Below are 27458 nucleotides of genomic sequence, written 5' to 3'. Positions count from 1 at the left end.
TATCTCAATTTCCCTCCAGCTTATTATCACTACATCTATTTATGTAGTTTTTGTTTTCATTTTTAATTATCTTCAAACTTAGGGAAATTTTGCAAGAAATAAACACAGAATTCTTATACAAAATTCACACAGATTTATCATCACTAATGCTTTAACTGTGGTGCTGGAGAAGACTCTTGAGAGTCCCTTGGACTGCAAGGAGATCCAACCAGTCCATCCTAAAGGAGATCAGTCCTGGGTGTTCATTGGAGGGACTGATGTTGAAGCTGAAACTCCAGTACTTTGGCCACCTCGTGTGAAGAGTTGACTCATTGGATTTCTTTTTTTTTTTTTTTTTAATTTTTTTAAATTTTATTTTATTTTTAAACTTTACATAATTGTATTAGTTTTGCCAAATATCAAAATGAATCCGCCACAGGTATACATGTGTTCCCCATCCTGAACCCTCCTCCCTCCTCCCTCCCCATTCCATCCCTCTGGGTCCTCCCAGTGCACCAGCCCCAAGCATCCAGTATCGTGCATCGAATCTGGACTGGCAACTCATTTCATACATGATATTTTACATGTTTCAATGCCATTCTCCCGAATCTTCCCACCCTCTCCCTCTCTCACAGAGTCCATAAGACTGTTCTATACATCAGTGTCTCTTTTGCTGTCTCTTACACAGGGTTATTGTTACCATCTTTCTAAATTCCATATATATGCGTTAGTATACTGTATTGGTGTTTTTCTTTATGGCTTACTTCACTCTGTATAATAGGCTCCAGTTTCATCCACCTCATTAGAACTGATTCAAATGTATTCTTTTTAATGGCTGAGTAATACTCCATTGTGTATATGTACCACTGCTTTCTTATCCATTCATCTGCTGATGGACATCTAGGTTGCTTCCATGTCCTGGCTATTATAAACAGTGCTGCGATGAACATTGGGGTACACGTGTCTCTTTCCCTTCTGGTTTCCTCAGTGTGTATGCCCAGCAGTGGGATTGCTGGATCATAAGGCAGTTCTATTTCCAGTTTTTTAAGGAATCTCCACACTGTTCTCCATAGTGGCTGTACTAGTTTGCATTCCCACCAACAGTGCAAGAGGGTTCCCTTTTCTCCACACCCTCTCCAGCATTTATTACTTGTAGACTTTTGGATCGCAGCCATTCTGACTGGTGTGAAATGGTACCTCATAGTGGTTTTGATTTGCATTTCTCTGATAATGAGTGATGTTGAGCATCTTTTCGTGTGTTTGTTAGCCATCTGTATGTCTTCTTTGGAGAAATGTCTATTTAGTTCTTTGGCCCATTTTTTGATTGGGTCATTTATTTTTCTGGAGTTGAGCTGTAGGAGTTGCTTGTATATTCTCGAGATTAGTTGTTTGTCAGTTGATTCATTTGCTATTATCTTCTCCCATTCTGAAGGCTGTCTTTTCACCTTGCTAATAGTTTCCTTTGATGTGCAGAAGCTTTTAAGGTTAATTAGGTCCCATTTGTTTATTTTTGCTTTTATTTCCAATATTCTGGGAGGTGGGTCATAGAGGATCCTGCTGTGATGTATGTCAGAGAGTGTTTTGCCTATGTTCTCCTCTAGGAGTTTTATAGTTTCTGGTCTTACGTTTAGATCTTTAATCCATTTTGAGTTTATTTTTGTGTATGGTGTTAGAAAGTGTTCTAGTTTCATTCTTTTACAAGTGGTTGACCAGATTTCCCAGCACCACTTGTTAAAGAGATTGTCTTTAATCCATTGTATTTTCTTGCCTCCTTTGTCAAAGATAAGGTGTCCATATGTGCATGGACTCATTGGAAAAGACCCTGATGCTGGGAGGGATCAGGGGCAGGAGGAGAAGGGGACAACAGAGGATGAGATGGCTGGATGGCATCACTGACTCGATGGACATGAATTTGGGTAAACTCCGGGAGTTTACCCTGATGGACAGGGAGGCCTGGCGTGCTGCGATTCATGGGGTCACAAAGACTCTGACACGACTGAACGACTGAACTGAACTGAATCTTTTGCAACATTTGCTATATTATGCTTTCATTTCTTTCACTCTAATATACAATATAAACTTTTTCAGCCATTCAGAAATCCTTTGCTTTTATCCCTCAAAACTTCAGTGTATGAGATTTGTCTGGTGGCTCAGTGGTTAAGAGTCCACCTGTCAATGCAGGAGACAGGGGTTCCTCCCTGGTCTGGGAAGATCCCACATGTCCCAGAGCAACTAAGCCCATGCACCACGACTATTGAGCCTGTGCTCCAGAGCCCGAGAGCCCCAACTACTGAAGCTCTTGGGCCCTAGAGCCCTGCTCCACAACAAGAGAAGCCACAGCAAGGAGAAACCTGCTCACTGCAACTAGAGAAAAAGCCTGGGCAGCAACTAAGACCCAGCAGAGTTAAAAATAAACAAAGACAATTATTTTTAAAAAAAACTTTATATTTTCTAGGATCAAGAATATTTCCTTTATAAACACAAAAATGACAGAAATCAGGGAAGTTAGTATTGATGCAATGTTATTATCTAATCCACAATGTGCATTCAAATGTGGTCAACTGTCCCAATAATAAAATAATAGCATTTTCTGTGGTTTAGGAATCAATCCAGGATTTAGTTTACATTCTCCCTTCTAATTTCTTTGGACCATATTTTAGTTTTTCTTTTCTTATGGTTGTTTTAAAATAACAATTTGATAATTTGAATGGTTCAGTTCAGTTCAGTCACTCAGTTGTGTCCGACTCTTTGCAACCCCATGAATCGCAGCACACCAGGCCTCCCTGTCCATCACCAACTCCCAGAGTTCACTCAGATTCACGTCCATCGAGTCAGTGATGCCATCCAGCCATCTCATCCTCTGTCGTCCCCTTCTCCTCCACCCCCAATTTGAATGGTACCAGACAATTATTCGGAGAAGGCAATGGCACCCCACTCCAGTACTCTTGCCTGGAAAATCCCATGGGTGGAGGAGCCTGGTAGGCTGCAGTCCATGAGGTCGCTAAGAGTGGGACACCACGGAGTGACTTCACTTTGACTTTTCACTTTCATGCATTGGAGAAGGAAATGGCAACCCAATCCAGTATTCTTGTCTGGAGAATCCCAGGGACGAGGGAGCCTGGTGGGCTGCCGTCTATGGGGTCGCAGAGTTGGACACGACTGAAGCGACTTAGCAGAAGCAGCAGCAGCAGCAGCAGACAATTATTTTTTTTTAATTTTATTTTATTTTTAAACTTTACAATATTGTATTAGTTTTGCCAAATATCGAAATGAATCCGCCAGAGGTATACCTGTGTTCCCCATCCTGAACCCTCCTCCCTCCCCATACCCTCCCTCAATTATTTTTTAAAGATTCCTCAATTAGAGTTTACAGGAGATGTCCTCATTAATATCTTCAGGTCTAGACTTCATCTTTTAAATATGCCCACATAAAAGGAAGGAAGGTAAGGACTTCCTTGGCAGTCCAGTGGTTAAGACTCTGAGCTTCCAAAGCTAGGGGTATGGGTTCAATCTCTGATCAGAGAACTAAGCTCCCACGTGCCATTAGGCCTGGCCAGAAAAAAAATTTAAAAACAAAAAAAAAAAGGAAGAAGGTGAGAGTAAATTTACCATGGGGAAATCTCAGTTCAGTTCAGTTCATTTCAGTCGCTCAGTCGTGTCGGACACTTTGTGACCCCATGAATTGCAGCATGCCAGGCCTCCCTGTCCATCACCAACTCCCAGAATTCACTCAGACTCACATCCATCGAGTCGGTGATGCCATCCAGCCATCTCATCCTCTGTCATCTCCTTCTCCTCCTACCCCCAATCCCTCCCAGCATCAGAGTCTTTTCCAATGAGTCAACTCTTCGCATGAGGTGGCTGAAATACTGGAGTTTCAGCTTTAGCATCATTCCTTCCAAAGAATACCCAGGATCTCCTTCAGAATGGACTGGTTGGATCTCCTTGCAGTCCAAGGGACTCTCAAGAGTCTTCTCCAACACTACAGTTCAAAGGCATCAATTCTTTGGCACTCAGCTTTCTTCACAGTCCAACTCTCACATCCATACATGACCACTGGAAAAACCATAGCCTTGACTAGACGGACCTTTGTTGGCAAAGTAATGTCTCTGCTTTTGAATATGCTATCTAGGTTGGTCATAACTTTCCTTCCGAGGAGTAAGCGTCTTTTAATTTCATGGCTGCAGTCACCATCTGCAGTGATTTGGGAGCCCCCCAAAATAAAGAAAATAAAGTCTGACACTGTTTCCACTGTTTCCCCATCTATTTCCCATGAAGTGGTTGGACCGGATGCCATGATCTTCGTTTTCTGAATGTTGAGCTTTAAGCCAACTTTTTCACTCTCCTCTTTCACTTTCATCAAGAGGCTTTTTAGTTCCTCTTCACTTTCTGCCATAGGGTGGTGTCATCTGTATCTGATGTTATTGATATTTCTTCTGGCAATCTTGATTCCAGCCTGTGCTTCTTCCAGCCCAGCGTTTCTCATGATGTACTCTGCATATACATTAAATAAGCAGGGTGACAATATACAGCCTTGATGGACTCCTTTTCCTATTTGGAACCAGTCTGTTGTTCCATGTCCAGTTCTAACTGTTGCTTCTGACCTGCATATAGGTTTCTCAAGAGGCAGGTCAGGTGGTCTGGTATTCCCATCTCTTTCAGAATTTTCCACAGTTTATTGTGATCCACACAATCGAAGGCTTTGGCATAGTCAATAAAGCAGAAATAGATGTTTTTCTGGAACTCTCTTGCTTTTTCGATGATTCAGTGGATGTTGGCCATTTGATCTCTGGTTCCTCTGCCTTTTCTAAAACCAGTTTGAACATCTGGAGGTTCACGGTTCACGTACTGCTGAAGCTTGGCTTGGAGAATTTTGAACATTACTTTACTAGCGTGTGAGATGAGTGCAATTGTGTGGTAATTTGAGCATTCTTTGGCATTGCCTTTCTTTGGGATTGGAATGAAAACTGACCTTTTCCAGTCCTGTGGCCACTGATGAGTTTTCCAAATTTGCTGGCATATTGTGTGCAGCACTTTCACAGCATCGTCTTTCAGGATTTGAAATAGCTCAACTGGAATTCTATCACCTCCACTAGCTTTGTTCGTAGTGATGCTTTCTAAGGCCCACTTGACTTCATATTCCAGGATGTCTGGCTCTAGGTGAGTGATCACACCATTGTGATTATCTGGGTCGTGAAGATCTTTTTTGTACAGTTCTTCTGTGTATTTTTGCCACCTCTTCTTAATATCTTCTGCTTCTGTTAGGTCCATACCATTTCTGTCCTTTATCAAGCATATCTTTGCATGAAATGTTCCCTTGGTATCTCTAATTTTCTTGAAGAGATCTCTAGTCCTTCCCATTCTGTTGTTTTCCTCTATTTCTTTGCATTGATCACTGAGGAAGGTTTTCTTGTCTCTCCTTGCTATTCTTTGGAACTCTGCATTCAGATGCTTATATCTTTCCTTTTCTCCTTTGCTTTTCACTTCTCTTCTTTTCACAGCTATTTCTAAGGCCTCCTCAGACAGCCATTTTGCTTTTTTGTATTTCTTTTCCTGGGGATGGTCTTGATCCCTGTCTCCTGTACAATGTCACGAACCTCATTCCATAGTTCATCAGGCACTCTATCTATCAGATCTAGTCCCTTAAATCTATTTCTCACTTCCACTGTATAATCATAAAGCTAACAAACATTACTTCTGCCAGGTCATCAAAATCAACATCAAAAATGAGATGCCAGTGAAAGTGAAAGTCACTCAGCCCTGGCTGACTCTTTTGACCCCATGGAGTATAGAGTCCATGGAATTCTCCAGGCCAGAATACCGGAGTGGGTAGCCATTCACTTTTTCAGTGGATCTTCCCAACCCAAGGATCGAACTGGGATCTCCTGCATTGCGGGTGGATTCTTTATCAACTGAGCTATGAGGGAAAGCCCCATGTGGCTCAGCTGGTAAAGCTCCACCTGCAATGTGGGAGACCTGGGTTTGGTCCCTGGGTTGGGAAGATCCCCTGGAGAAGGGGAAAGCTACCCACTCCAGTATTGTGGTCTAGAGAATTCTATGGGGTCCCAAAGAGTCAAATACAACTGAGATGTCAGGTTGATAGTAAATACCCTCTAAATGTGTGAGTGTACTAGTATTTTACCTCTGTGATCTTCTCTCTGAAACCCAGAAACCCAGTCTAATTTGGAGAAAAACATCGGGCACATCCCAAGAGAGGGAACTTCCCCAAAATACCTGACCAGTAATCCTCAAAACTGTCAAAGTCATCAAAGACAAGGAAAGTCTGAGAAACTGTCTCAGCCAAGACAGACCTAAGGAGACATGAAGACCCAATGTAATGTAGCATCTGGGATGGGATCTTGGACCAAAGATCCAGTTAGTTATGTAAAAACTAAGGAAGTCCTAATAATGTATGGACTATGAGAAGTCTTTACATTATCTTTACAATTTTCCTATACATCTAAAAGTGTTGAAAAAATATAACAAACCTTATTTAAAATATTTTTTTAGGATTCCCCTGGTGGTCCAGTGGTTAGGATTCTGCCTGCCAATGCAAGGGACTCAGGTTCGATACCCAGTCTGGAAAGTTTCCACGTGCCAATGCACAACTTAGCCTCTGTGCTATATATTCAGCCCAGCTGCCTAGATCCCCAGCTTGGCAACAAGAGAGTAACCTCTGCTTGCTGCAGCTAGAAAAAGCCCACACACACCAATGAAGACCTGGCGCAGCCAATAAATAATAAACTTAAAGATATACATTTTTAATCCACCACATGTCTACACCCTCCATCTTGTTACTAAACTCCCGGTTCCCTCCCATGAAGTGAAAATCAGGTCACACCAGAATGTTCTCTGAATGACTTCACGGTTGCCCAATATTATCAATCTTGTGACCCTCTCTTTTTATGGACAGGCACACTCATCAACAACCTGGGAGAGATTAATGATTGTTCGATGTTGACTATAAAACGGATCTCCCAGTCCAACAGTGACTATGGCTAAAAAGCTCACAAGAGGTAGAAAGAGCTCATCGTCATGACAGGAAAGTTTCTGTGGTTTGAAGGGATACCCTTCCCAAGCCTGGATTACTCACCTGAACTCCTGAGAGAGGTGCAGGAGAGTTTTCTTATTAAAGATGAAGATGTCTTACTGCTGACTTTCCCCAAATCAGGTAAGGAAGCAGGATCAGATACTGACAGGCTGTGGCTGCGGCCCTCATTCATTCAGCACACAGGTGGAACGCTTTCTGTATGCCGACAATGCATTAGGGGAATAGATATGTGCACTGATACCGCTGATGCCCAGAGAAAAGGATTGAGCCAGGCAGTCACACAGTCAGCTGAGTGCTCAGAGAGGTGATCAAAGGCATCGGAGGAAACCATGGGAATGAAGCCCAAGGCAGAATGAAGCCCAAGGCTGTTTGTAGAGAGGAGTGGAAGAAGATGGAGAGTGAAGTCTGTGGAGGAAATGGGCTGCTGTTGTTTAGTCGCCCAGTCCTGTCCGCCTCATTGTGAAACCTCATGAACCATAGCCCACCAGGCTCCTCTGTCCATGGGATTCTCCAAGTAAGAATACTGGAGAGGGCTGCCATCTCCTTCTCCAGGGGATCTTCCTGACTGAGGGATTGAATCCTAATCTCTTCTGTCTCCTGCACTGGCAGGTAGATTCTTTACCACTGAGCCACCAGGGAAGCCCTAGAAGTAGTGGAAGGAGGTAATTCTGTGAGACATATATGTTAATTAGCTTGACAGGGGTAGTCTTTTCACAATGTGACATGTAACAAATGAACATGTACACCTTAAATATACATTATTTTTTTAATAGAATTTTGCTTCTTGCTTTTATTCTTATTCTTGATTTATTTTGGACTGTGTTAGGTCTTCACTGCTGCCTGGGCCTTCTCCAGTTGCAGTGTGAGGGCTTCTCTAGAGGTAACTTCTCTTGTTGTGGAGCTGGGGTTCCACGGCTTCAGTAGTTCACTGATCATGGCTCAGTAGTTTTGGCGCATGGGCTTAGTTGCCCCACTGCCTGTGGGATCTTCCCGGGTCAGAGATTGAACCCATGTCTCCTGCATTGGCAGGCGGATTCTTTACCACTGAGCCCCCAGGGATGCCCTATTTCTGCTTTATATGAAAGAGACAATAAGCTCCCTGCTAGCAGAAACAAGTTTGATCCAGTTACTTGTATAATATAATGGAGCAATGGAGAGTTTAGTCTTGCCATGTTGACCCCACTGTTTTTGAACTGAGGGTGTTAAGCATATACATCCTTAACTTGTTAGTTAAATCAATAAAACAAGGTGGGAGGGCTGGGGTGGGGAATAAAACATAACTACCGCAGCCAAACGGCAAGGTAGAAGAAATGACACTAAATTGAGATCAGAAAGAGTGAACGCGGGGCTTCGCTGTTTGATCCCTGGTCAGGGAAGATTCCACATCCTGCGGCGCAACTCAGCCTGTATCCCGCAACTACTGAGCCCGTGCTCTAGGGCCCACAAGCCACAACTGCTGAAGCCCATGTGCCCAGAGCCTGTGCTTCACAAGAAAAGCAGCCACTGCAATGAGAAGGCTTCTCAGTAGCCCCTGCTCACTGCAACTAGACAAAGTCTGAGTGCAACAATGAAAACAGCCCAGGCGTTAATGATAAAATAAATAAATCTTTTTTTAGAAAAAGGAAAGAATTAGCAGCAGGAAAATAAAATGTTTTTTTTTTACAGAGTGAATGTGAAATTATTTCATGAAAAGAGATATTTTCCAGGACTTCCCTGATGGTCCAGTGGGTAACAATCTGCATGCCAGTGCAGGGGACATGGGTTCAACCCCTGGTCCAGGAAGATCCTCCACGCTGTGGAGCAATTATGCCCATGTGCCACAACCACCGTAGCCTGCCGGCTCTAGAGCCCGTGCTCTGCAACAGGAGAAGTCACTGCAATGAGAAGCCCGAGCATCACAACTAGAGAGTCGCCCCCTGCTCACCCCGGCTGGAGAAAGCCCAAGTACAGCAAGACCTAGCCAAAAATAAATGCATAAATAAATATAACTGTTCAGAAAGGAGAGATTTTCCAGTAAAGGTATCAGCATATCAGCATGGATAGAAATCAGGAATTGGAAAAGAACTTGACAAATCCACTGAACTGAAAGGATGTGGATCATATATCTAAGAGTGGCAGGGTCATAGAGGGACAGTGATTGGGCAAGAAGCAAGGCTGAAGTCATCAGAAGTGCTGTGGTCATAATGAGCCAAGGGCAATGAGAATCTGTTCAAAGGCCAAGAGCAACAGGAACATGTTCAAGGGATTTAAACAAATAGATTTAAGCATAGAAGCAACCCAAAGGTCCATTGACAGATGAATGGGTAAACAAAATTTATTATCCACATATTGAGAATATTATTTAGCCTTAGAAAGGAATGGAGTTCTGACACTTGCTACAACATGGATAAACTATGAAGACATAGTATGTATGGAGTGAAGTGAAAGAGTTAGTTGTTCAGTTGTGTCTGGCTCTTCATGATCCCAGAGACTGTAGCCCTCCAGGCTTCCCTGTCCATGGGTTTCTTCAAGCAAGAACACTGGAGTCTGTAGCCATTTCCTTCTCCAGGGGATCTTCTGACCCAGGGATCGAACCTGGGTCTCCTGCACTGCAGGCAGATTTTTTATCATTTGAGCCACCAAGCTCTGCATGGTATGTAAGACTCCACTTAAATGAGGTATCAGAAAGAGAAAGTAGAATGGTTGCCAGGGACTGGGAGGAGAAGAAAATGAGAAGTTGTTCCTTAATGGGCAAGAGGTTCAGCTGTGCAAGATGGAAAAGTTCTGCAGATCGTTTGCACAACCGTGTAAATAGACTTAACCCTACAGAGCTGTAAAGGGGTGCCTGGTGGCTCAGTGGTAAAGAGTCTGCTTGCCTATGCAGGAGACGTGCGTACAATCCCTGGGTCAGGAAGATCCCCTGGAGAAGGAAATGGTAACCCACTCCGGTATTCTTGCCTGGGAAATCTCATGGACAGAGGATCCTGGAGGGCTACAGTCCATGGGGTTGCAAAAAGAGTTGGACATGACTGAGTGACTAAACAACAACTCAACTGTACATTTAAAGATGGTTAAGATGGTACCTTTTATGATCTGTATACATTATAAGAATTTTTTAGAGTCAGATTAAAATGATTGATCATAGTTTTCCTTTCTTTATCTAGGAACGCACTGGTTGATTGAAACTGTCTGCCTGATTTACTCCAAGGGGGATCCCAAGTGGGTCCGATCTGAGCCCATTTGGGACCGCTCCCCCTGGGTAGAGACTAAGACTGGGTATGAATTACTAAAGGAGAAGGAAGGCCCACGTCTCATCAGTTCTCACCTTCCCATCCAATTCTTCCCCAAGTCTTTCTTCAAATCCAAGGCCAAGGTCAGTGTACAGCAGTCAAGACAGTCTTCATCAGGGCTTCCCTGGTGGGCCAGTGGTGGTGCTCTGTTGCTTAAGTCATGTTCTTAAGTCATGTTCATGACTCTTTTTGACCCCATGGACTGTAGCCCACCAGGCTCTGCTTTCCATGAGATTTTCTAGGCAAGAATACTGGAGTGGGTTGCCATGCCCTACTCCAAGGGATATTCCCGACCCAGGGATTAAACCCACATCTCTGGCATCTCTTGCATCGACAGGAAGATTCTTTAGTCTATAGTATCCCAGAGGGAAAGAACAATGCTTTCCTCTTCATTAGTTAGGGCCTTACTATTGGTCCAGTGACTAGTTCACAGGAACTTTAAAATACATATTTGATTAATGAATATAATAACTAGTTTATTAAAATAATCCATGATATTTAAAGGGCACTTTCTAGGAACTGGTTTTTTTTTTCCATTTTTATGATGATTAAGAAGGTTAGAAAATGACTATTGATTTTTCATGATCCAATTTTTCTCTTTAAGATGATCTACCTCATCAGAAATCCCAGAGATGTTTTAGTGTCTGGTTATTTTTTCTGGAGGAGTGCAAAATTTGTTAAGCGACCACAGTCACTGGAACAATACTTTGAATGGTTCATCGAAGGAAATGGTGAGTGAATGTAAAATATGAAAGCTGGGAGTTGTCAGAGTCCTTCATCAGGCCTCTTTTTATTTTTTTACCCAACTTGAGGTCTATACATCTAACCAATGCATGAGTATAGGGTTCCATCACCACTGGAACCCAAATTTTCTAAATCCACATACTATCTTGTAAAGCAGAAGGACTTCAACCAGCCCTTTTGTTTGCCCCATCAGAAACTATCCTAGCTATCTTCTGAATCTCCATGACCTAATACTAACAGAAAGCATTCACATTCTTCTCCTGTACTCTCCTAAATTTGTGAAAGTCAGCTTTCATTGGCTTCCTGGACAATACAATCCTGACTTTCCACCATTTATGGGTGCATCTCTTGAAAAGTCCCTTAATTCTCTTGTCCTCTGTGTCTAAAAACTGTATGCATTATGCCAGGACCTTTATGGGCTTCCCAGGTTGCTCAGTGGGTAAAGAATCGGGCTGTAGTACAGGAGATGCAGGAGATACAGGTTCTGTCCCTGGGTCGGGAAGATCTCCTGGAGGAGGGCATGACAACCCACTCCAGTATTCTTGCAAGGCAAATCCCATAGAGAGGAGCCTGGAACACTCCAGTCACTGGGATCACAGAGAGTCAGACACAACTGTAGTGACTTAGCACGCATTCACTCAGGACCTCTATTTTTTTAAATTATTCATTTATCTGGCTGCATCAGGTCTTAGATGTGGAAGGTGAATTCTTCCATCTTAGTTGTGGCTTGGGGGTTCTTTCATTGCAGCATGTGGGATCTAGTTCCCTGACCAGGGGTAGAACCCTGGCCCCCTGAACTGGAGCACAGAGTCTTAACCACTGGACCACCAGGGAAACCTCTCTATACTTTTAATTATGCATAACATCTAAGCATTCTCAGATACTTGAAATGTTGCAGTTTTTCTCAAAACTATGTGATGAATCTAGTATCTCACCTATGATACATCTCCCGGTTTCAGAACTGTTTCTTTAGTAGCCCATGGACATCTTCACTGGAGAGGGCCATTGTTGTTTAGTCGTTCAGTCGTGTCTGATCCTTTTCATAAACTATACAAAATAGCATCTCTCCCATCTCTATAGTTTCATCTTTTTCCCCCCTTAGCACTCATCACCAGTGAGTATGTATTCTGTTTGTTTCTGCCACATGTATCTCCACTAAAATGCAACATCTTTGAATTTTTCCTAGGGTGGTGCTTGCCACTTGTGTGTGAGTGCTCAGTCGATCAATCATCTCTGACTCGTTGCAACTCCCTGGACTGTAGCCCACCAGGCTCCTCTGTCCATGGAATTGTCCAAGAATATCGGAGTGGGTTACTATTCCCTCCTCCAGGGGGTTTTCCTGACCCAGGGATGGAATGCACATCTCTAGCCCTCTTGCATTGGCAGGCAGATTCTTTACCACTGGGAAGATTCTTTGCCACCTGGGAAGCCCCATTATCATCAGTGTGAGATGACAAGTAAATAATCAAATACAACATGAAATAAAGCAAAAAGATCTTAGTAATGTCATTAAGAGATCTATTAATGTCACTCTTTGATGCTCACAGAGGGCATCCTGCCATCAGTGGACATGCACTCTGCTCCCTGTCTGCCAACATTCTGCCATAACTCGACATCTTTTCTGCTTCTTGGGCAGCTGGGGACACACGGGTCACCAAGACAGTTGATGGTGCTGCTGTCGATACGGGAGAATCCAGTGATGGCCTTGGTCTATGAGAGTAATGCCACCGACTCTTTATTGTCCTCATCTGCATGCTCTTCAGCCCTTCCAGGCTATGACACAATCATCACTTCTATATTGAACAGTTCAGGTTCCCTCACTTTTTTTTTTTTTTGCCCTCAACACTAAAGTCCAATCTTCAAACACTGCAAGTCATAGTTTTATTGAGCTGATCCTGAGTGAACTCCTGAAGCAAATCTCCTGATTTGCTTCAGGCTACTCTTTCAGAAAAAGAGCAACAAGATTTCCCTGGTGGTCCAGTGGTTCAGAATCTGCCTGCCAAGGTGGGCGACATGGGTTTGATCCCTGGTCTGGGAAAATCCCACATGCCATGGGGCAACTAGGTGGGCGCACTGGAACTACTGAAGCCAGTATTCCCTTCCTGATTTGGTCTCCCAGGGAATCACAATTCCAACAGCAACAATGAAGGGAAGATGACGGGGGAGGGGGGTGGGAAACAAGTGTCGTGAGAATGTACCTAACAAGCAAAAATATCTAAATGCTGAACAGATAAGAGGAAAAAAAAAAAGCCACGTCTCAGACTACATGGTTCACTGGACATGATCTCCTTACAGACCCTTGAAAACTGTATACAAAACCTGCTGCAAAGGCATTAGGCTTGTTAAAGGGCAAATCCATGGTGTTGGATACCAGTTATAACAAGCGTAGATGTGCCCAGCATCGTGCTAATCACTGTGCCCACAGAGTGAACATAGTATATGGGCCCCTGCTTTCATTCCATGTGTCATCTACTCACTCTTTCTGCCTCCCCTCCATGCAGTGGTATTTGGATCGTGGTTTGACCACACTCGGGGCTGGATGTCCATGAGAGACAAGGAGAACTTCCTGATACTGAGCTATGAAGAGATGAAATGGGTAACTATTGCTCTTAGAGTCAACACACTCTCTCTCACCACTATCTGCACCCCCGCCACCTTCCCTCCATTCCCGTGTCTCCCTTTCACCTTCTCAAAGTTTAGCCTGTAGTCAATAGGAGTGAGAATAGCAACCTGGTCTTCATTGCCTTATTTCTGGTTGACACCTCAAAGCTCCGAGCTCTCTTTCTTCACATGTTTTTCTTTGTTTCACCATAAGGTGAAGGGCTTTTTTACAAAAGGATTTTATTTATGTATTGGCTGTGCTGGGTCTTCATGGCTGTCCTCAGGCTTTCTCTAGCTGTGATGAGCCAAGGGTACTCTTGTTGCAGTGCCTGGATTCTAGAGCACAGGCTCAAAAGTGATGCCACACGGGCTGAGTTGCTCCGAGGCAGGTGGGATCCTCCCAGACCAGGGACCGAACCCATGTTTCCTGAACTGACAGGCAGAATCTTTAACACTGAGCTACCAGGGGAACCCCTTTGTTTTCTTTTTGTTAGGATTTTTGTTCTGTTCTGTCTGTGTTGTTCTTGTTGTTGTTATTATTTTTACAGGTGTGTGATTTCTTTTATTTAATTTATTTATTTTAATTGGAAGCTAATTATCTTACAATAGTGTAGTGGGTTTTGCCATACATTAACATGAATCAGCCATGGGTGTACACATGTTCCCCATCCTGAACCCCCCTCCCACCTCCCTCCGCATCCCATCCCTCAGGGTCATCCCAGTGCACCTGCCCTGAGCACCCTGTTTAATGCATCGAACCTGGACTGGTGACCTATTTCACAAATGGTAATATATGTTTCAATGCTATTCTCTCAAATCATCCCACCCTGGTCTTCTTCCACAGAGTCCAAAAGTCCGTTCTTTACATCTGTGTCTCTTTTGCTGTCTCGCATATAGGGTCATCGTTACCATCTTTCTAAATTCCATATATATGCATTAATATACTGTATTGGTGTTTTTCTTTCTGACTTGTTTCACTCTGTATAATAGACTCCAGTTTCATCCACCTCATTAGAACTGATTCAAATGCATTCTTTTTAATAGCTGAGTAATATTCCATTGTGTATATGTACCACAGCTTTCTTATCCATTCACCTGCGGATCGACGTCTAGGTTGCTTCCATGTCCTAGCTATTGTAAACAGTGCTGCGATGAACATTAGGGTACATGTGTCTCTTTCAATTCTGGTTTCCTCGGTGTGTACACCCAGCAGTGGGATTGCTGGATCATGTGCAGGTTCTATTTCCAGTTTTTTAAAGACTCTCCATAGTGGCTATACTAGTTTGCATTCCCACCAATAGTGTAAGACTGTTCCCTTTTCTCCACACCCTCTCCAGCATTTATTGTTTGTAGACTTCTTTATAGCAGCCTTCTGATCAGCGTGAAATGGTACCTTAATGTAGCTTTAATTTGCATTTCTCTGATAATGAGTGATATTGAGCATCTTTTTAGGTGTTTGTTAGCCATCTGTATGTCTTCTTTGGAGAAATGTCTGTTTAGTTCTTTGGCCCATTTTTTGATTGGGTCATTTATTTTTCTGGAATTGAGCTGCATGAGCTGCTTGTATATTTTTGAGATTAATTCTTTGGCAGTTGCTTCATTCGGTATTATTTTCTCTCATTCTGAAGGCTGTCTTTTCACCTTGCTTATAGTTTCCTTCATTGTGCAAAAGCTTTTAAGTTTAATTAGGTCCCATTTGTTTATTTTTGCTTTTATTTCCATTACTCTGGGAGGTGGGTCATAGAGGATCCTGCTGTGATTTATGTCAGAGAGTGCTTGCCTATGTTTTCCTCTAGCAGTTTTATAGTTTCTGGTCTTCCATTTAGATCTTTGATCCATTCTTAGTTTATTTTTGTGTACGGTGTTAAAAAGAGTTCTAGTTTCATTCTTTTACAAGTGGTCGACCAATTGTCCCAGCATCAGTTGTTAAAGAGATTGTCTTTTCTCCATTGTATATTCTTGACTCCTTTGTCAAAGATAAGGTGTCCATAGGTACGTGGATTTATCTTTGAGCTTTCTATTTTGTTCCATCGATCTATATTTCTGTCTTTGTGCCAGTACCATACTGTCTTGATGGTGGTAGCTTTGTAAGTATAGTCTGAAGTCAGGCAGGTTGATTCCTCCAGTTCCATTCTTCTTTCTCAAGATTGCTTTGGCTATTCGAGGTTTTTTTGTATTTCCATACAAATTGTGAAATTATTTGTTCTAGTTCTCTGAAAAATACCGTTGGTAGCTTCATAGGGATTGCATTGAATCTATAGATTGCTTTGGGTAGTATACTCATTTTCACTGTGTTGATTCTTCCAATCCATGGACATGGTGTATTTCTCCATCTATTTGTGTCATCTTTGATTTCTTTCATCAGTGTCTTATAGTTTTCTATATATAGGTCTTTTGTTTCTTTAGGTAGCTTTATTCCTAAGTATTTTATCTTTTTCATCACAATGGTGAATGGAATTATTTCCTTAATTTCTCTTTCTTTATTCTCATTGTTAGTGTATAGGAATGCACGGGATTTCTGTGTGTGAATTTTATATCCTGCAACTTTACTATATTCATTGATTAGCTCTAGTAACTTTCTGGTGGAGTCTTTAGGGTTTTCTATGTAGAGGATCATGTCATCTGCAAACAGTGAGAGTTTTACTTCTTCATTTCTGATCTGGATTCCTTTTATTTCTCTTTCTTTTCTGATTGCTGTGGCTAAAACTTCCAAAACTATGTTGAATAGTAGTGGTGAGAGTGGGCACCCTTGTCTTGTTCCTGACTTAGGGGAAATGCTTTCCATTTTTCACCATTGAGGATAATGTTTGCTATGGGTTTATCATATATGGCTTTTATTATGTTAAGGTATGTTCCTTCTATGCCTGCTTCCTGGAGGGTTTTTATCATAAATGGATGTTGAATTTCATCAAAGGTTTTCTCTGCATCTATTGAGATAATCATATGGTTTTTATCTTTCGATTTGTTAATGTGGTGTATCACATTGATTGATTTGTCAATATTGAGGACTCCTTGCATCCCTGGGATAAAGCCCATTTGGTCATGATGTATGCTCTTTTTAATATGTTGTTGGATTCTGTTTGCTAGAATTTTGTTAAGGATTTTTGCATCTATGTTCATCAGTGATATTGGCCTGTAGTTCTTTTTTTGTGGCATCTTTGTCTGGTTTTGGTATTAAGGTGATGGTCTCCTCATAGAATGAGATTGGCAGTTTACCTTCCTCTGCAATTTTCTGGAAGAAATTGAGTACGATAGGTGTTAGCTCTTCTCTAAATTTTTGGTAGAATTCACCTGTGAAGCCATCTGGTCTTGGGCTTTGTTTGTTGGAAGATTTTTTATTACAGTTTCAATTTCTGTGCTTGTGATGGGTCTGTTAAGATTTTCTACTTCTTCCTGGTTCAGTTTCGGAAGGTTATACTTTTCTAAGAATTCGTCCATTTCTTCCAAGTTGTCCGTTTTATTGGCATTTAGTTGCTGATAGTACTCTCTTATGATCCTTTGTATTTCTGTGTTGTCTGTTGTGATTTCTCCATTTTCATTTCTAATTTTGTTTATTTGATTCTTCTCCCTTTTTTTCTTGATGAGTCTGGCTAATTCTTTATCTCTTATATTTATCTTCTCAAAGAACCAGCTTTTAGTTTTGTTGATTTTTGCTATAGTCTCCTAGGTTTCTTTTTCATTTATTTCTGCTCTAATTTTTATGATTTCTTTCCTTCTACCAACCCTGGGGTTCTTCATTTCTTCTTTTTCTAGTTGCTTTAGGTATAAAGTTAGGTTGTATATTTGATTTCTCTCTTGTTTCTTGCGGTAAGCTTGTATTGCTATGAACCGTCTCCTTAGCACTGCTTTTACTGAATCCCATAGGTTTTGGGTTGTTGTGTTTTCATTTTCATTCGTTTCTATGCATATTTTGATTTCTTTTTGATTTCTTCTGTGATTTGTTGGTTATTCAGAAGCGTGTTGTTTTGCCTCCATATGTTTGTACTTTTAGTAGTTTCTTTTCCTGTAGTTGATGTCTAATCTTACTGCATCGTGATCAGAAAAGATGCTCGAAATGATTTCAACTTTTTTGACTTTACCAAGGCTAGATTTATGGCCCGGATGTGATCTATCCTCGAGAATGTTCCATGTGCACTTGAGGTAAAGGTGAAATTCATTATTTTGGGGTGAAACATCCTAGATTTCAATTAGGTCTAACTGGTCTATTGTATCATTTAAAGTTTGTGTTTATAAACATTTTCTGTGTTTTCTGTCTACAGAAGATCCTTTAACATTTATTGAAGAGCTGGTTTGGTGGTGCTGAATTCTCTCAGCTTTTGCTTGTCTGTAAAGCTTTTGATTTCTCCTTCATATTTGAATGAGATCCTTGCTCGGTATAGTAATCTGGGTTGTAGGTTTTTCTTTTTCATCACTTTATGCATGTCCTGCCGGTCCCTTCTGGCCTGAAGAGTTTCTATTGAAAGATCAGCTGTTATCCTTATGGGAATCCCCTTATGTGCTATTTGTTGCTTTACCCTTGCTTCTTTTAATATTTGCTCTTTGTGTTTGATCTTCATTAATTTGATTAATATGTGTCTTGGGGTGTTTCACCTTGATTATATCCTGTTTGGGACCCTCTGGGTTTCTTGGACTTCGGTGGCTATTTCCTTCCCCATTTTAGGGAAGTTTTCAACTATTATCTCCTCAAGTATTTTCTCACGGCCTTTCTTTTTGTCTTCTTCTTCTGGGACTCCTATGATTTGAATGTTGGGGTGTTTAACATTGTCCCAGAGGTCTCTGAGGTTGTCCTCATTTCTTTTAATTCTTTGTTCTTTTTTCCTCTCTGCCTCATTTATTTCCACTATTGTATCTTCCATCTCACTTATCCTATCTTCTGTCTCAGTTACTCTACTGTTGGTTCCCTCTACTGTTGGTTACTGTTAGTTCCAGAGTGCTTTTGATCTGTTATTGCATTATTCATTATTGACTGACTTTTTTATTTCTTCTAGGTCCTTGTTAAACATTTCTTGCATCTTCTCAATCCTTGTCTCTATTCTATTTATCTGTAACTGCATTTTGTTTTCAAGATTTTGGATCATCTTTACTATCATTATTCTGAATTCTTTTTCAGGTAGACTCCCTATCTCCTCCTCTTTTGTTTGGTTTGGTGGGCATTTATCATGTTCTTTATCTGCTGAATATTTCTCTGCCTTTTCAATTTGTTTAGATTGCTCTGTTTGGGGTGGACTTTCTGTATTCTAGAAGTTTTTGGTTCCTCTTTATTGTGGAGGTTGCTCCCTGTGGGTGGGGTTAGACTAGTGGCTTGTCAAGGTTTCCTGGTTAAGGAAGCCTGCATCAGTGTTCTGGTGGGTAGAGCTGGATCTCTTCTCTCTGGAGTGCAATGAAGCGTCCAGTAGTGAGTTTTGAGGTGTCTATGATAGGTTTGATGTGACTTTGGGCAGCCTGTACTTTAATGCTCAGGGCTATGTTCTTATGTTGTTGGAGAATTAGCATGGTATGTCTTGCTCTGGAACTTGTTGGCTGTTGGGTGGTGCTTGGTTTCAGTGTAGGTATGGAGGCTTTGGGATGAGCTCTTGTCGATTAATATTAATAGGGGTTCTCTGGTGTTCTCAAGTTTGGATTTAAGCCTCCTGCCTCTGGCTTTCAGTCTCATTCTTTGGGTAGCCTCAAGATTTCTCCATCCATACAGCACTGATGATAAAACATATAGGTTAATGGTGAAAAGATTCTCTACAGTGAGGGACAGCCAGAGAAATTCAGAGTTACATAAAGAAGAGAAGAGGGAGGAGGGAGATAGAGATAACCAAGAGGAGAAGAGGGGCAGTCAAAAGGGGGGAGACCAATATAGCAAGTAATCAGTTCCCTAAGTGTTCTCTACAGCCTGGAACACCCAGAGAGATTCACAGAGTTAAGTAGAGAAGAGAAAGGGGAGGCAGGATATGTAGTTGACCTGGGGGAGAAAAGTGAGAGTCTAAAGGGGAGAAAGCAATCAAGCCAGTAAGTAAAAATAAGTACTGAAGATTAGATTCTTAATGGTATAAAGTTGATAACAAATTTCAATAAGCAAAGATGAAACATCTAAAGGTTAAACTCTCAAAAATACAAAACAATATCAATCACAAAAATTATTTTAAAAATATGTATGTGAAATTTGCTTTAAAAATAGGGTCTTTTTTGCAAGGTAATAGTAGGTTATAAAAATGAAAATTAAAGGAGTAATAAAGAAATTAAAAATAAAAAACTAAATAATGATAATAGTAAAAATATATCTAGGAATTTCTCTGGAGCTGTTGAGGACAGTGTGGGGTCAGTTCAGTTTCAGATAGTTCCTTGTTCCAGCTTATACTTCTTCTCAAGGTCTATAGGCCCCTTCCAATGCTTAGTCAATGCTAACTACAGGGTTTTAATCTATTGCACCTGTCACTTCCAGAGCAGCTCCCTCTTTGCTTATTTTTGCTTCCTCTGTTTGCAAGTTTCTTCAGTGTCTAATTTCCACCCTGACACAAGGGGGTGAAGGTGGTCACTTATTTAGGCTCACTTGTTCAGTTGTGCTGTAGGATAGGAGGAATACTGCAAACAATTTTCACTGGCATGTGTGGGGAGTGCTCACAGTGTATGGACCACACTGGGTTTGCCTCAGCTCAGTCCCTTGTGGCTCTTGCGTCCCTTGTGGCTCAGCTGGTAAAGAATCTGCCTGCAATGTGGGAGACATGGGTTCAATCCCTGGGTTGGGAAGATCCCCTGGAGAAGGGAAAGGCTACCCAATCCAGTATTCTGGCCTGGAGAATTCCATGGACTGTATAATCCATCGGGTCACAAAGAGTTGGACACAACTGAGATACTTTCACTTTCACTTTCATGGCCCCTATGCTTTCCCGCTCTACACTGCTCAGGCTCCAGGTTGCTCTGAAGGGGAACTGTCCAAAGTGGGCCCTGGGTTGCGTGCACTTCCCAGGTCTAAGCTGCTCAGGTTCAGGTTCTCGGGTACTCCACAAAGGCAGAGACTCGTTTGGGCCTGAGTTTCGTGACCTTCCCAGGTCTGAGGAGCTCAGATGACCAGGTGCTTTTTGAGTGCACTATCCCAGGTGTGCGGGGTGCATCTTATCACCTCCCCAGTCCCAGCCGCTCAGTTTCCTGGGTGTGTCGCCAAAACGCCATCTCAGATGTGCCCTGTGTCTCCTCTGAGGGGCTGATCTCAGGCTGCGACCCTCCTGGCAGATGTCAACCATCCAGGATCCCAGGAAGACTTAGCAACTGGGAGCCTGCTCACAGTTTGGTATAGGATCTCGTCTCTGGGGCCAAGAATGCCCCCTGCCTTCTGGCTCTGGCTGTCGCCCACCTGTCTCTCTGCCTCTGGCATGGAGATGGGCCAGTCCACAGCCAGCTAGCTCTCCTATTGTATTCACTCAATCCTTTGTTCTGGGAGCTGACCAGGCTGTGCCTTAGGTTAGAGCTTTTTGAGGGAAAGTTCTCTCTCTCTCTCTCTCTCTTTTTTTTCCTCTCTCTCTCTGGCTATCCCACAGTTTGGGTTGCTATCTCATGTTAGCTCCTTCAGATTGTCCTCTGGGCATTCAGGCCCGGTCCTTACCCTAAGCATGCAACCTGCGCCTCCCCCACTTGCTGGTGGCAGACGCGAGCATCTAGGCTATTTCTCTGCTGGGAGTTGTGTTTAAGGCACATATTCTGTGGGCTTTTTTTCCCCCCTCTCAGTTATGTTGCCCCCTGAGATTCCACAACTCCCCACAGACCCGCTGGTGAGAGGGTTTTCTGGTGTTTGGAAACTTCTCCTCCTTCACAACTCCCTCCCTGGGACAGGTCTCCATCCCTAACAATTTTGTCTCTCTTTTTGTCTTCTATATTTTGTCCTACCTCCTTTTGAGGAGAATGGGCTGCCTTTCTGTGTGCCTGGAGTCCTCTGCCAGAGTTCAGAAGTTGTTTTGTAGAAATTGCTCAGCATTCAAATGATTTTTTTGATGAATTTGTGGGGGAGAAAGTGGTCTCCCCGTCCTACTCCTCCACCATCTTAGGGCTGCCCCAGGTGTGTGATTACTTGTTAGACCATACTGAAGGCTCATGGAATAAAGAAAACCTTTAAAGCATTATACCTCTAAGAGGAAAGTCTGATTTAAAGCAAAGCCATTCTGGTTATAAAATCTTTTTTCTTATCAAAATCTCCCAAGATCATATGCCAAGTATTGAGATAATAAATAAGAAGATATGGTAAAGCTCTCTTGTTTTATTCAAATGTTAGTTGTGAAAAACAGCATTATTTGGACACATAGCCAAGGCCTGAAATCAATTCCTTAAATTTTTGTCAATTTCTCCCTGAAACTCTCTTCCCTAACCCTGATTATAACTCTAGAAGCCCTTCTTAAGTCTCTTTAACAAACATAGCACTTTAATGTTTAAATGTGTCCTGAATTCAACTATACTGGGAAATCCATCACGGTCTTTTGATCTATTTTTTTCAACCTTTCTCTAAGTCATTTTTAAATTTTTCAAAAGTTTTATTGACATATAGTTGCTTTACAGTGTGCATAGCTTCTAGTGTAAAGTGAATCAGCTATACCTATGCATATAGCCCCTCTTTTTTTTTTTTATTTCCTTCCCATTTAAGTCACCACAGAGCATTGACTAGAGTTCTCTGTGCATACAGTAGGTTCTCATAGGTTACCTATTCTTTGCTTAGTATTGAAAGTGTCTATGTGTCAATGTCAATCGCCCAGTTCATCCACTCTGGACTCCTCCAACTCTATCCCTACTCACGTCTCTACATTTCTTTCCTCTTTTCCTCTCCCCTCTCCCCCTCCTCTTTCTGCTGTCTCCTCCCCCTCATCTCCTTTTCTATGTTCTTGCTCTTTTACATAATCTCTCAGATTTTCTCTTCTTCTAGGACACGAGGAGCACTGTGGAGAAGATCTGCCAATTCCTGGGCAAGAAGCTAGAACCAGAAGAACTGAACTCAGTCCTCAAAAACAATTCTTTCCAGGCCATGAAAGAAAACAATATGTCCAATTATTCCCTCCTGAAGGGTCAGCGTTTTGAGGAGAATCGACAACTTTTGAGAAAAGGTAAAGAAAACATTCTGCCTTCAAAATGGATCAGAATATATAGAGATTATTCTTGGCTTATAATAGGACACTAACCATTGGGAGTAGGGAATGTTTGAATTTATCAATTCAAATTGCTCATCAGTTGAAATTATCTCTTGTGAGCCCTCATCACAGCATCTCTTTTTAGAGTACTGATGTGGGCTGCAGGTGCTTGAGAAAGTTATTTATTTTAAGATTAATTTGTTTTGGTGTGGACCATTTTGAAGTGTTTATTGAACTTGTTACAATATTGTTTCTGTTTTATGTCTTGGTTATTTGGCTCCAGAATAAATAATTGCATGACCAAATAAATAATAAACAATTTAAAAAAACAGAAAAGAGTAGTTAGACATCTAATACAATAATGCAGGTGAGAAATGATGTTGGCTTGGATGGAGGTGGTAGAAATAGAAGTTGTTAAAAAGTGACTAGACACTGGTTATTACAGACCCCATGGACATCTGTCCAGGAGAGTCTCCAGGCAAGAATACTGGAGTGGGTTGCCATGCCCTCCTCCAGGGGATCTTCCCAACCCAGGGACTGAACCTGGGTCTCCTGCATTGCAGGCAGATTCTTTACTGTTTGAGCCACAGGGAAGATCTGTTATAGAAAATACAGCAGTGTTATGGGTGATGAATTTCATTCAGGATGAGAGAAGAGAAGGCAGGAAATTGTTCCAAGCAGGCCAATGTGTAAATGAGTATGACCATTAGGCATATGAAAACAACAAACCATTAGTCATTCTGCTATATTAACTGGAATTTCCATGTCAAGCAGACAGAAGAAAATAGATCGAGGGCTTCCCTGGTGGTTTAGTGGTTAAGAATCTGCCTGCCAAAGCAGGGGACACAGGTTCGATTAGTTGCCCACTGGCTGTGGGCAACTGAGCCCATGCACCACAGCTGCTGAGGCCAAGCCCTAGAGCACATGCCTGGCAACAAGAGGAGCCCGTGAGCTGAAACTAGCGAGTAGCCCGCGCTCACTGCAACTGGAGAAAGCCGATGCACAGCAACAAAGACTCAGCACAGCCACAAATAAATAAATTTTTTTAATATATAAAATAAAACATGTAAGAATATGTTGTGTACTACTTAATAGCAATAAATCAAAAGAAATAGACCTAGAAGACCTATACTGGAGTCTTGAGACTGAGCCCTAAATCTGACGTGAGTCTCTATTTTATGTTTCTCAGGCGTGACTGGGGACTGGAAAAATTACTTCACGGTGGCCCAAGCTGAAACCTTTGATAAACTATTCCAGGAGAAGATGGCAGACCTTCCTCAAGATCTGTTCCTGTGGAAATAATGATGTAAAACTTCTGGATCTTATATGGACAATGATAATTGCTCTCCTGTCCTCATATATGTGAAGGACTGGGAGTAATTGCATAAAACCTGTTATTTCATCCTGGTGCTTCAATTGATCCAATTTCTGCATCTTTGAGGACCTGACTATTAAAGTTATCCGGGTGCCCCTATTTCGCTTCTTGGTATCCCAGCTTTCAAAAAATGTTTCTAGTGTTTCATTTCATTCACACAGAGTGGTCAAGAAATAACATAAGAATCATTGTTGTTGTTGTTCAGTCACTGAACTGTGTCCGACACTTTGTGACCCCATGAACTGCAGCACGCCAGGGTCCTCTGTTACCAACTATCTGTGAGTTGGCTCAAATGCATGTCCTTTGAGTCTGTGATGCAATCTAACCATCTCATCCTCTGATGCCCCTTTCTCCTTTTGCCCTCAATCTTTCCCAGCAGCAGAGTCTTTTCCAATGATCGGCTCTTCACATCAGGTGGTCAAAGTATTGGAGCTTCAACTTCAGTCCTTCCAATGAGTATTCAGGGCTGATTTCCTTAGGATTGACTGGATTGATCTCCTTCTGTCCAAGGGACTCTCAAGAGTCTTCTGCAGCAAAGAAGCACCACAATTTGAAAACATCAATTCTTTGGGGCTCAGCCTTCTTTATGGTCCAACTCTCACATCTGTAGAGTCAAAACTATGGTGTTTCTAGTAGTCCTACATGGATATGGTAGAGAAGCCCTGGATGGTCTTAATTTTAGCTGACTGAAGCCCACCAGGAAATGATAGCAACCTAGATGTTTCTTTAATTACTTCTGGAGTCAGTATTTCAGAAGCGGGCATTCTTCCTTTTGCTTGTTGTGTGAATGTGGGAAGCCTTGAATCCTGGAGTCCTCCACTGGGTGATAGAAGGTGGGACCCATAAAACAACAATTGCGATTATAGATTTTCAATGTGGCCAAAAAGAGAATTCTCTCAGCCCAACCACTAAAACCTGGAAGCATTTCATAAGTTCTCAGTATGTTAATGATGAAATGTCAAATAAGAACTGGATCCTGCTGTGTAGTTAAGTATTTAAATTCACCCCCATACCTGTGAGTCTAAAGCAAATTCTTGACTCTTATGCTTAAAAAGAGAGATTTCAGGGAGTTCCCTAGTAGTCCAGTGGTTAAAACTCTGTGCTTCCAATGCAGGGTGTGTGGGTTTGATCCCTGCACAGGGAACTAAGATCCCACAGGCTACACAGAGTGGCCAAAAAAAACCAAACAAATAGATTTCTTAAAAGATTAGGTTGCTATAAAAAAAAAAGTGTGAGAGATTTAAATCCATGGTATCCCAATTTCCCTCTAGCTTATTGTCACTACATCTATTTATTTAGTTTTTATTTTTATTTTTTAAGGGCTTCCCTGAAATCTCAGTTGGTAAAGAACTGCCCTGTAATGCAGGAGAACCCTGTTCAATTCCTGGGTCAGGAAGATCCCCTGGAAAAAGAATAGGCCACCCACTCCTATTCTGGCCTAGAGAATTCCAAGGACTTTGTAGCCCATGGGGTTGCAAAGAGCTGGACATGACTGAGCACCTTTTTTTATTTTTAATTATCCTCAAACTTAGGGAAATCTTGCAAGCAATACACACAAAATTCTTGTGTATAATTCAAACAGATTTACCAACACTAACCTTTTGTAACATTTATTAGATTACGCTCTCAGCATATGGGGCTTCTCTGGTTGCTCAGTGGTTAAGAATCCACCTGTCAATGCAGGAGACACGGGTTCCTCCCTGGTCTGCGAAGATCCCACATGTCACAGAGCGACTAAGCCCGCGTGTCACGACTATTGAGCCTGTGCTCCAGAGCCCGGGAGCCATAACTACTGAAGCCCTCAGGCCCTAGAGCCTGTGCTCCGCAACAAGAGAAGCCACAGCAAGGAGAAACCTGCTCACTGCAACTAGAGAAAAAGCCTGGGAAGCAACTAAGACCCAGCAGAGTTAAAAATAAATAAATACAATTATTTTTAAAAGGCTTTATATTTTCTAAGATAAAAAATATTTCACTTATAATCACACAAAAATGATAGAAATCAGGGAAGTTAGTATTGATGCAATGCTATTATCTAATCCACAGTGTGCATTCAAATGTGGTCAACTGTCCCAATGATAAAATAATAGCATTTTCTGTGGTTTAGAAATCAATCCAGGATTTAGTTTACATTCTCCTCTATCTGGAATATATCCTCAGCTTTTCTTTTTTTTCTTTTTTAATAACGTTTTGATAATTTAAATGGTGCCAGACAATAGTTTTAAAGAAGATCCTCAATAAGAGTTTACACAATATGTTCTCATTAATACCTTCACAGCTAGACTTCATGTTTTAAATATGCCCATATAAAAAGGAAGGAAGGTAAGAGCTTCCCTGGCAGTCCAGTGGTTAAGACTCTGAGCTTCCAAAGCAAGGGGTATGGGTTCAATCTCTGATCAGAGAACTAAGATCCCACATGCCATGCTGCTGCTGCTGCTGAATTGCTTCAGTCGTGCATGGCCAAAAAAAATTAGAAAAAAAAAAAAAAGACGGGGAGAGTACATTTACCATGGGTAAATCTAACAAACATTACTTCTGCCAGGTGATCAAAGTCAACATCAACAATGAGATGTCAGGTTGACAGTAAATACCCTTGAAATGTAGGGACTGTACTAGTATTTTACCTCCGTGATCTTCTCTCCGAAACCCAGAAACCCAGTCTAATTAGGAGAAAAACATCGGGCACACCCCAAGAGAGGGAACTTCCCCAAAATACCTGACCAGTAATCCTCAAAACTGTCAAAGTCATCAAAGACAAGGAAAGTATGAGAAACTGTCACAACTAAGAGAGACCTAAGGAGACATGAAGACCCAACGTAATGTAGAGTCTGGGATGAGATCTTGTGGGCCAGAGAAAGGATATTAGGTAAACACTAAAGAAGTCTGAATAAAGTATGGACTGTGAGAATTCTTTACAATTTTCCTATTTATCTAAAACTGTTGAAAAAATAACAAAGCTTATTTAATATATATATTTTTTTAGGACTTCTCTGGTGGTCCAGTGGTTAGGATTCTGCCTGCCAATGCAAGGGACACAGGTTCAATACCTGGTCCAGGAAGTTCCACATGCCATGGCACAACTTAACCCCTGTGCCACATATTCAGCCCAGCTGCCTAGACCCCCAGCTTGGCAACAAGAGAGTAACCCCTGTTTGCTGCAGCTAGAAAAAGCCCATACACACCAATGAAGACCTAATCCAGCCAATATATAAATAATTCTTAAAGATATACATTTTTAATCCACCACATGTCTACACCCTCCATCTTGTTACTAAACTCCCGGTTCCCTCCCATGAAGTCAAACTCAGGTTACCCCAGAATGTTCTCTGAATGACTTCACGGTTGCC

The 27458-nt window shown here is 41.8% G+C and overlaps 1 protein-coding gene across 1 annotated transcript; it reads left to right on the top strand.

Moving 5' to 3' along the window:
* The first annotated feature begins 6963 nt into the window (after window positions 1-6963).
* LOC102395145 (sulfotransferase 2A1) lies at window positions 6964-24213 on the top strand. The gene is made up of 6 exons (XM_006067431.3): window positions 6964-7150; window positions 10174-10382; window positions 10904-11030; window positions 13545-13639; window positions 22538-22715; window positions 23929-24213. The coding sequence occupies exons 1-6, from the start codon at window positions 7015-7017 to the stop codon at window positions 24039-24041; spliced, it is 858 nt and encodes a 285-aa protein (XP_006067493.1). The 5' UTR covers window positions 6964-7014; the 3' UTR covers window positions 24042-24213.
* The last annotated feature ends 3245 nt before the right edge of the window (window positions 24214-27458 follow it).

The sequence above is a fragment of the Bubalus bubalis genome, chromosome 18 (assembly GCF_019923935.1).
Source record: "Bubalus bubalis isolate 160015118507 breed Murrah chromosome 18, NDDB_SH_1, whole genome shotgun sequence".
NCBI classification, from domain to species: domain Eukaryota; kingdom Metazoa; phylum Chordata; class Mammalia; order Artiodactyla; family Bovidae; genus Bubalus; species Bubalus bubalis.
This window is presented reverse-complemented; position numbering and strand designations above follow the sequence as displayed.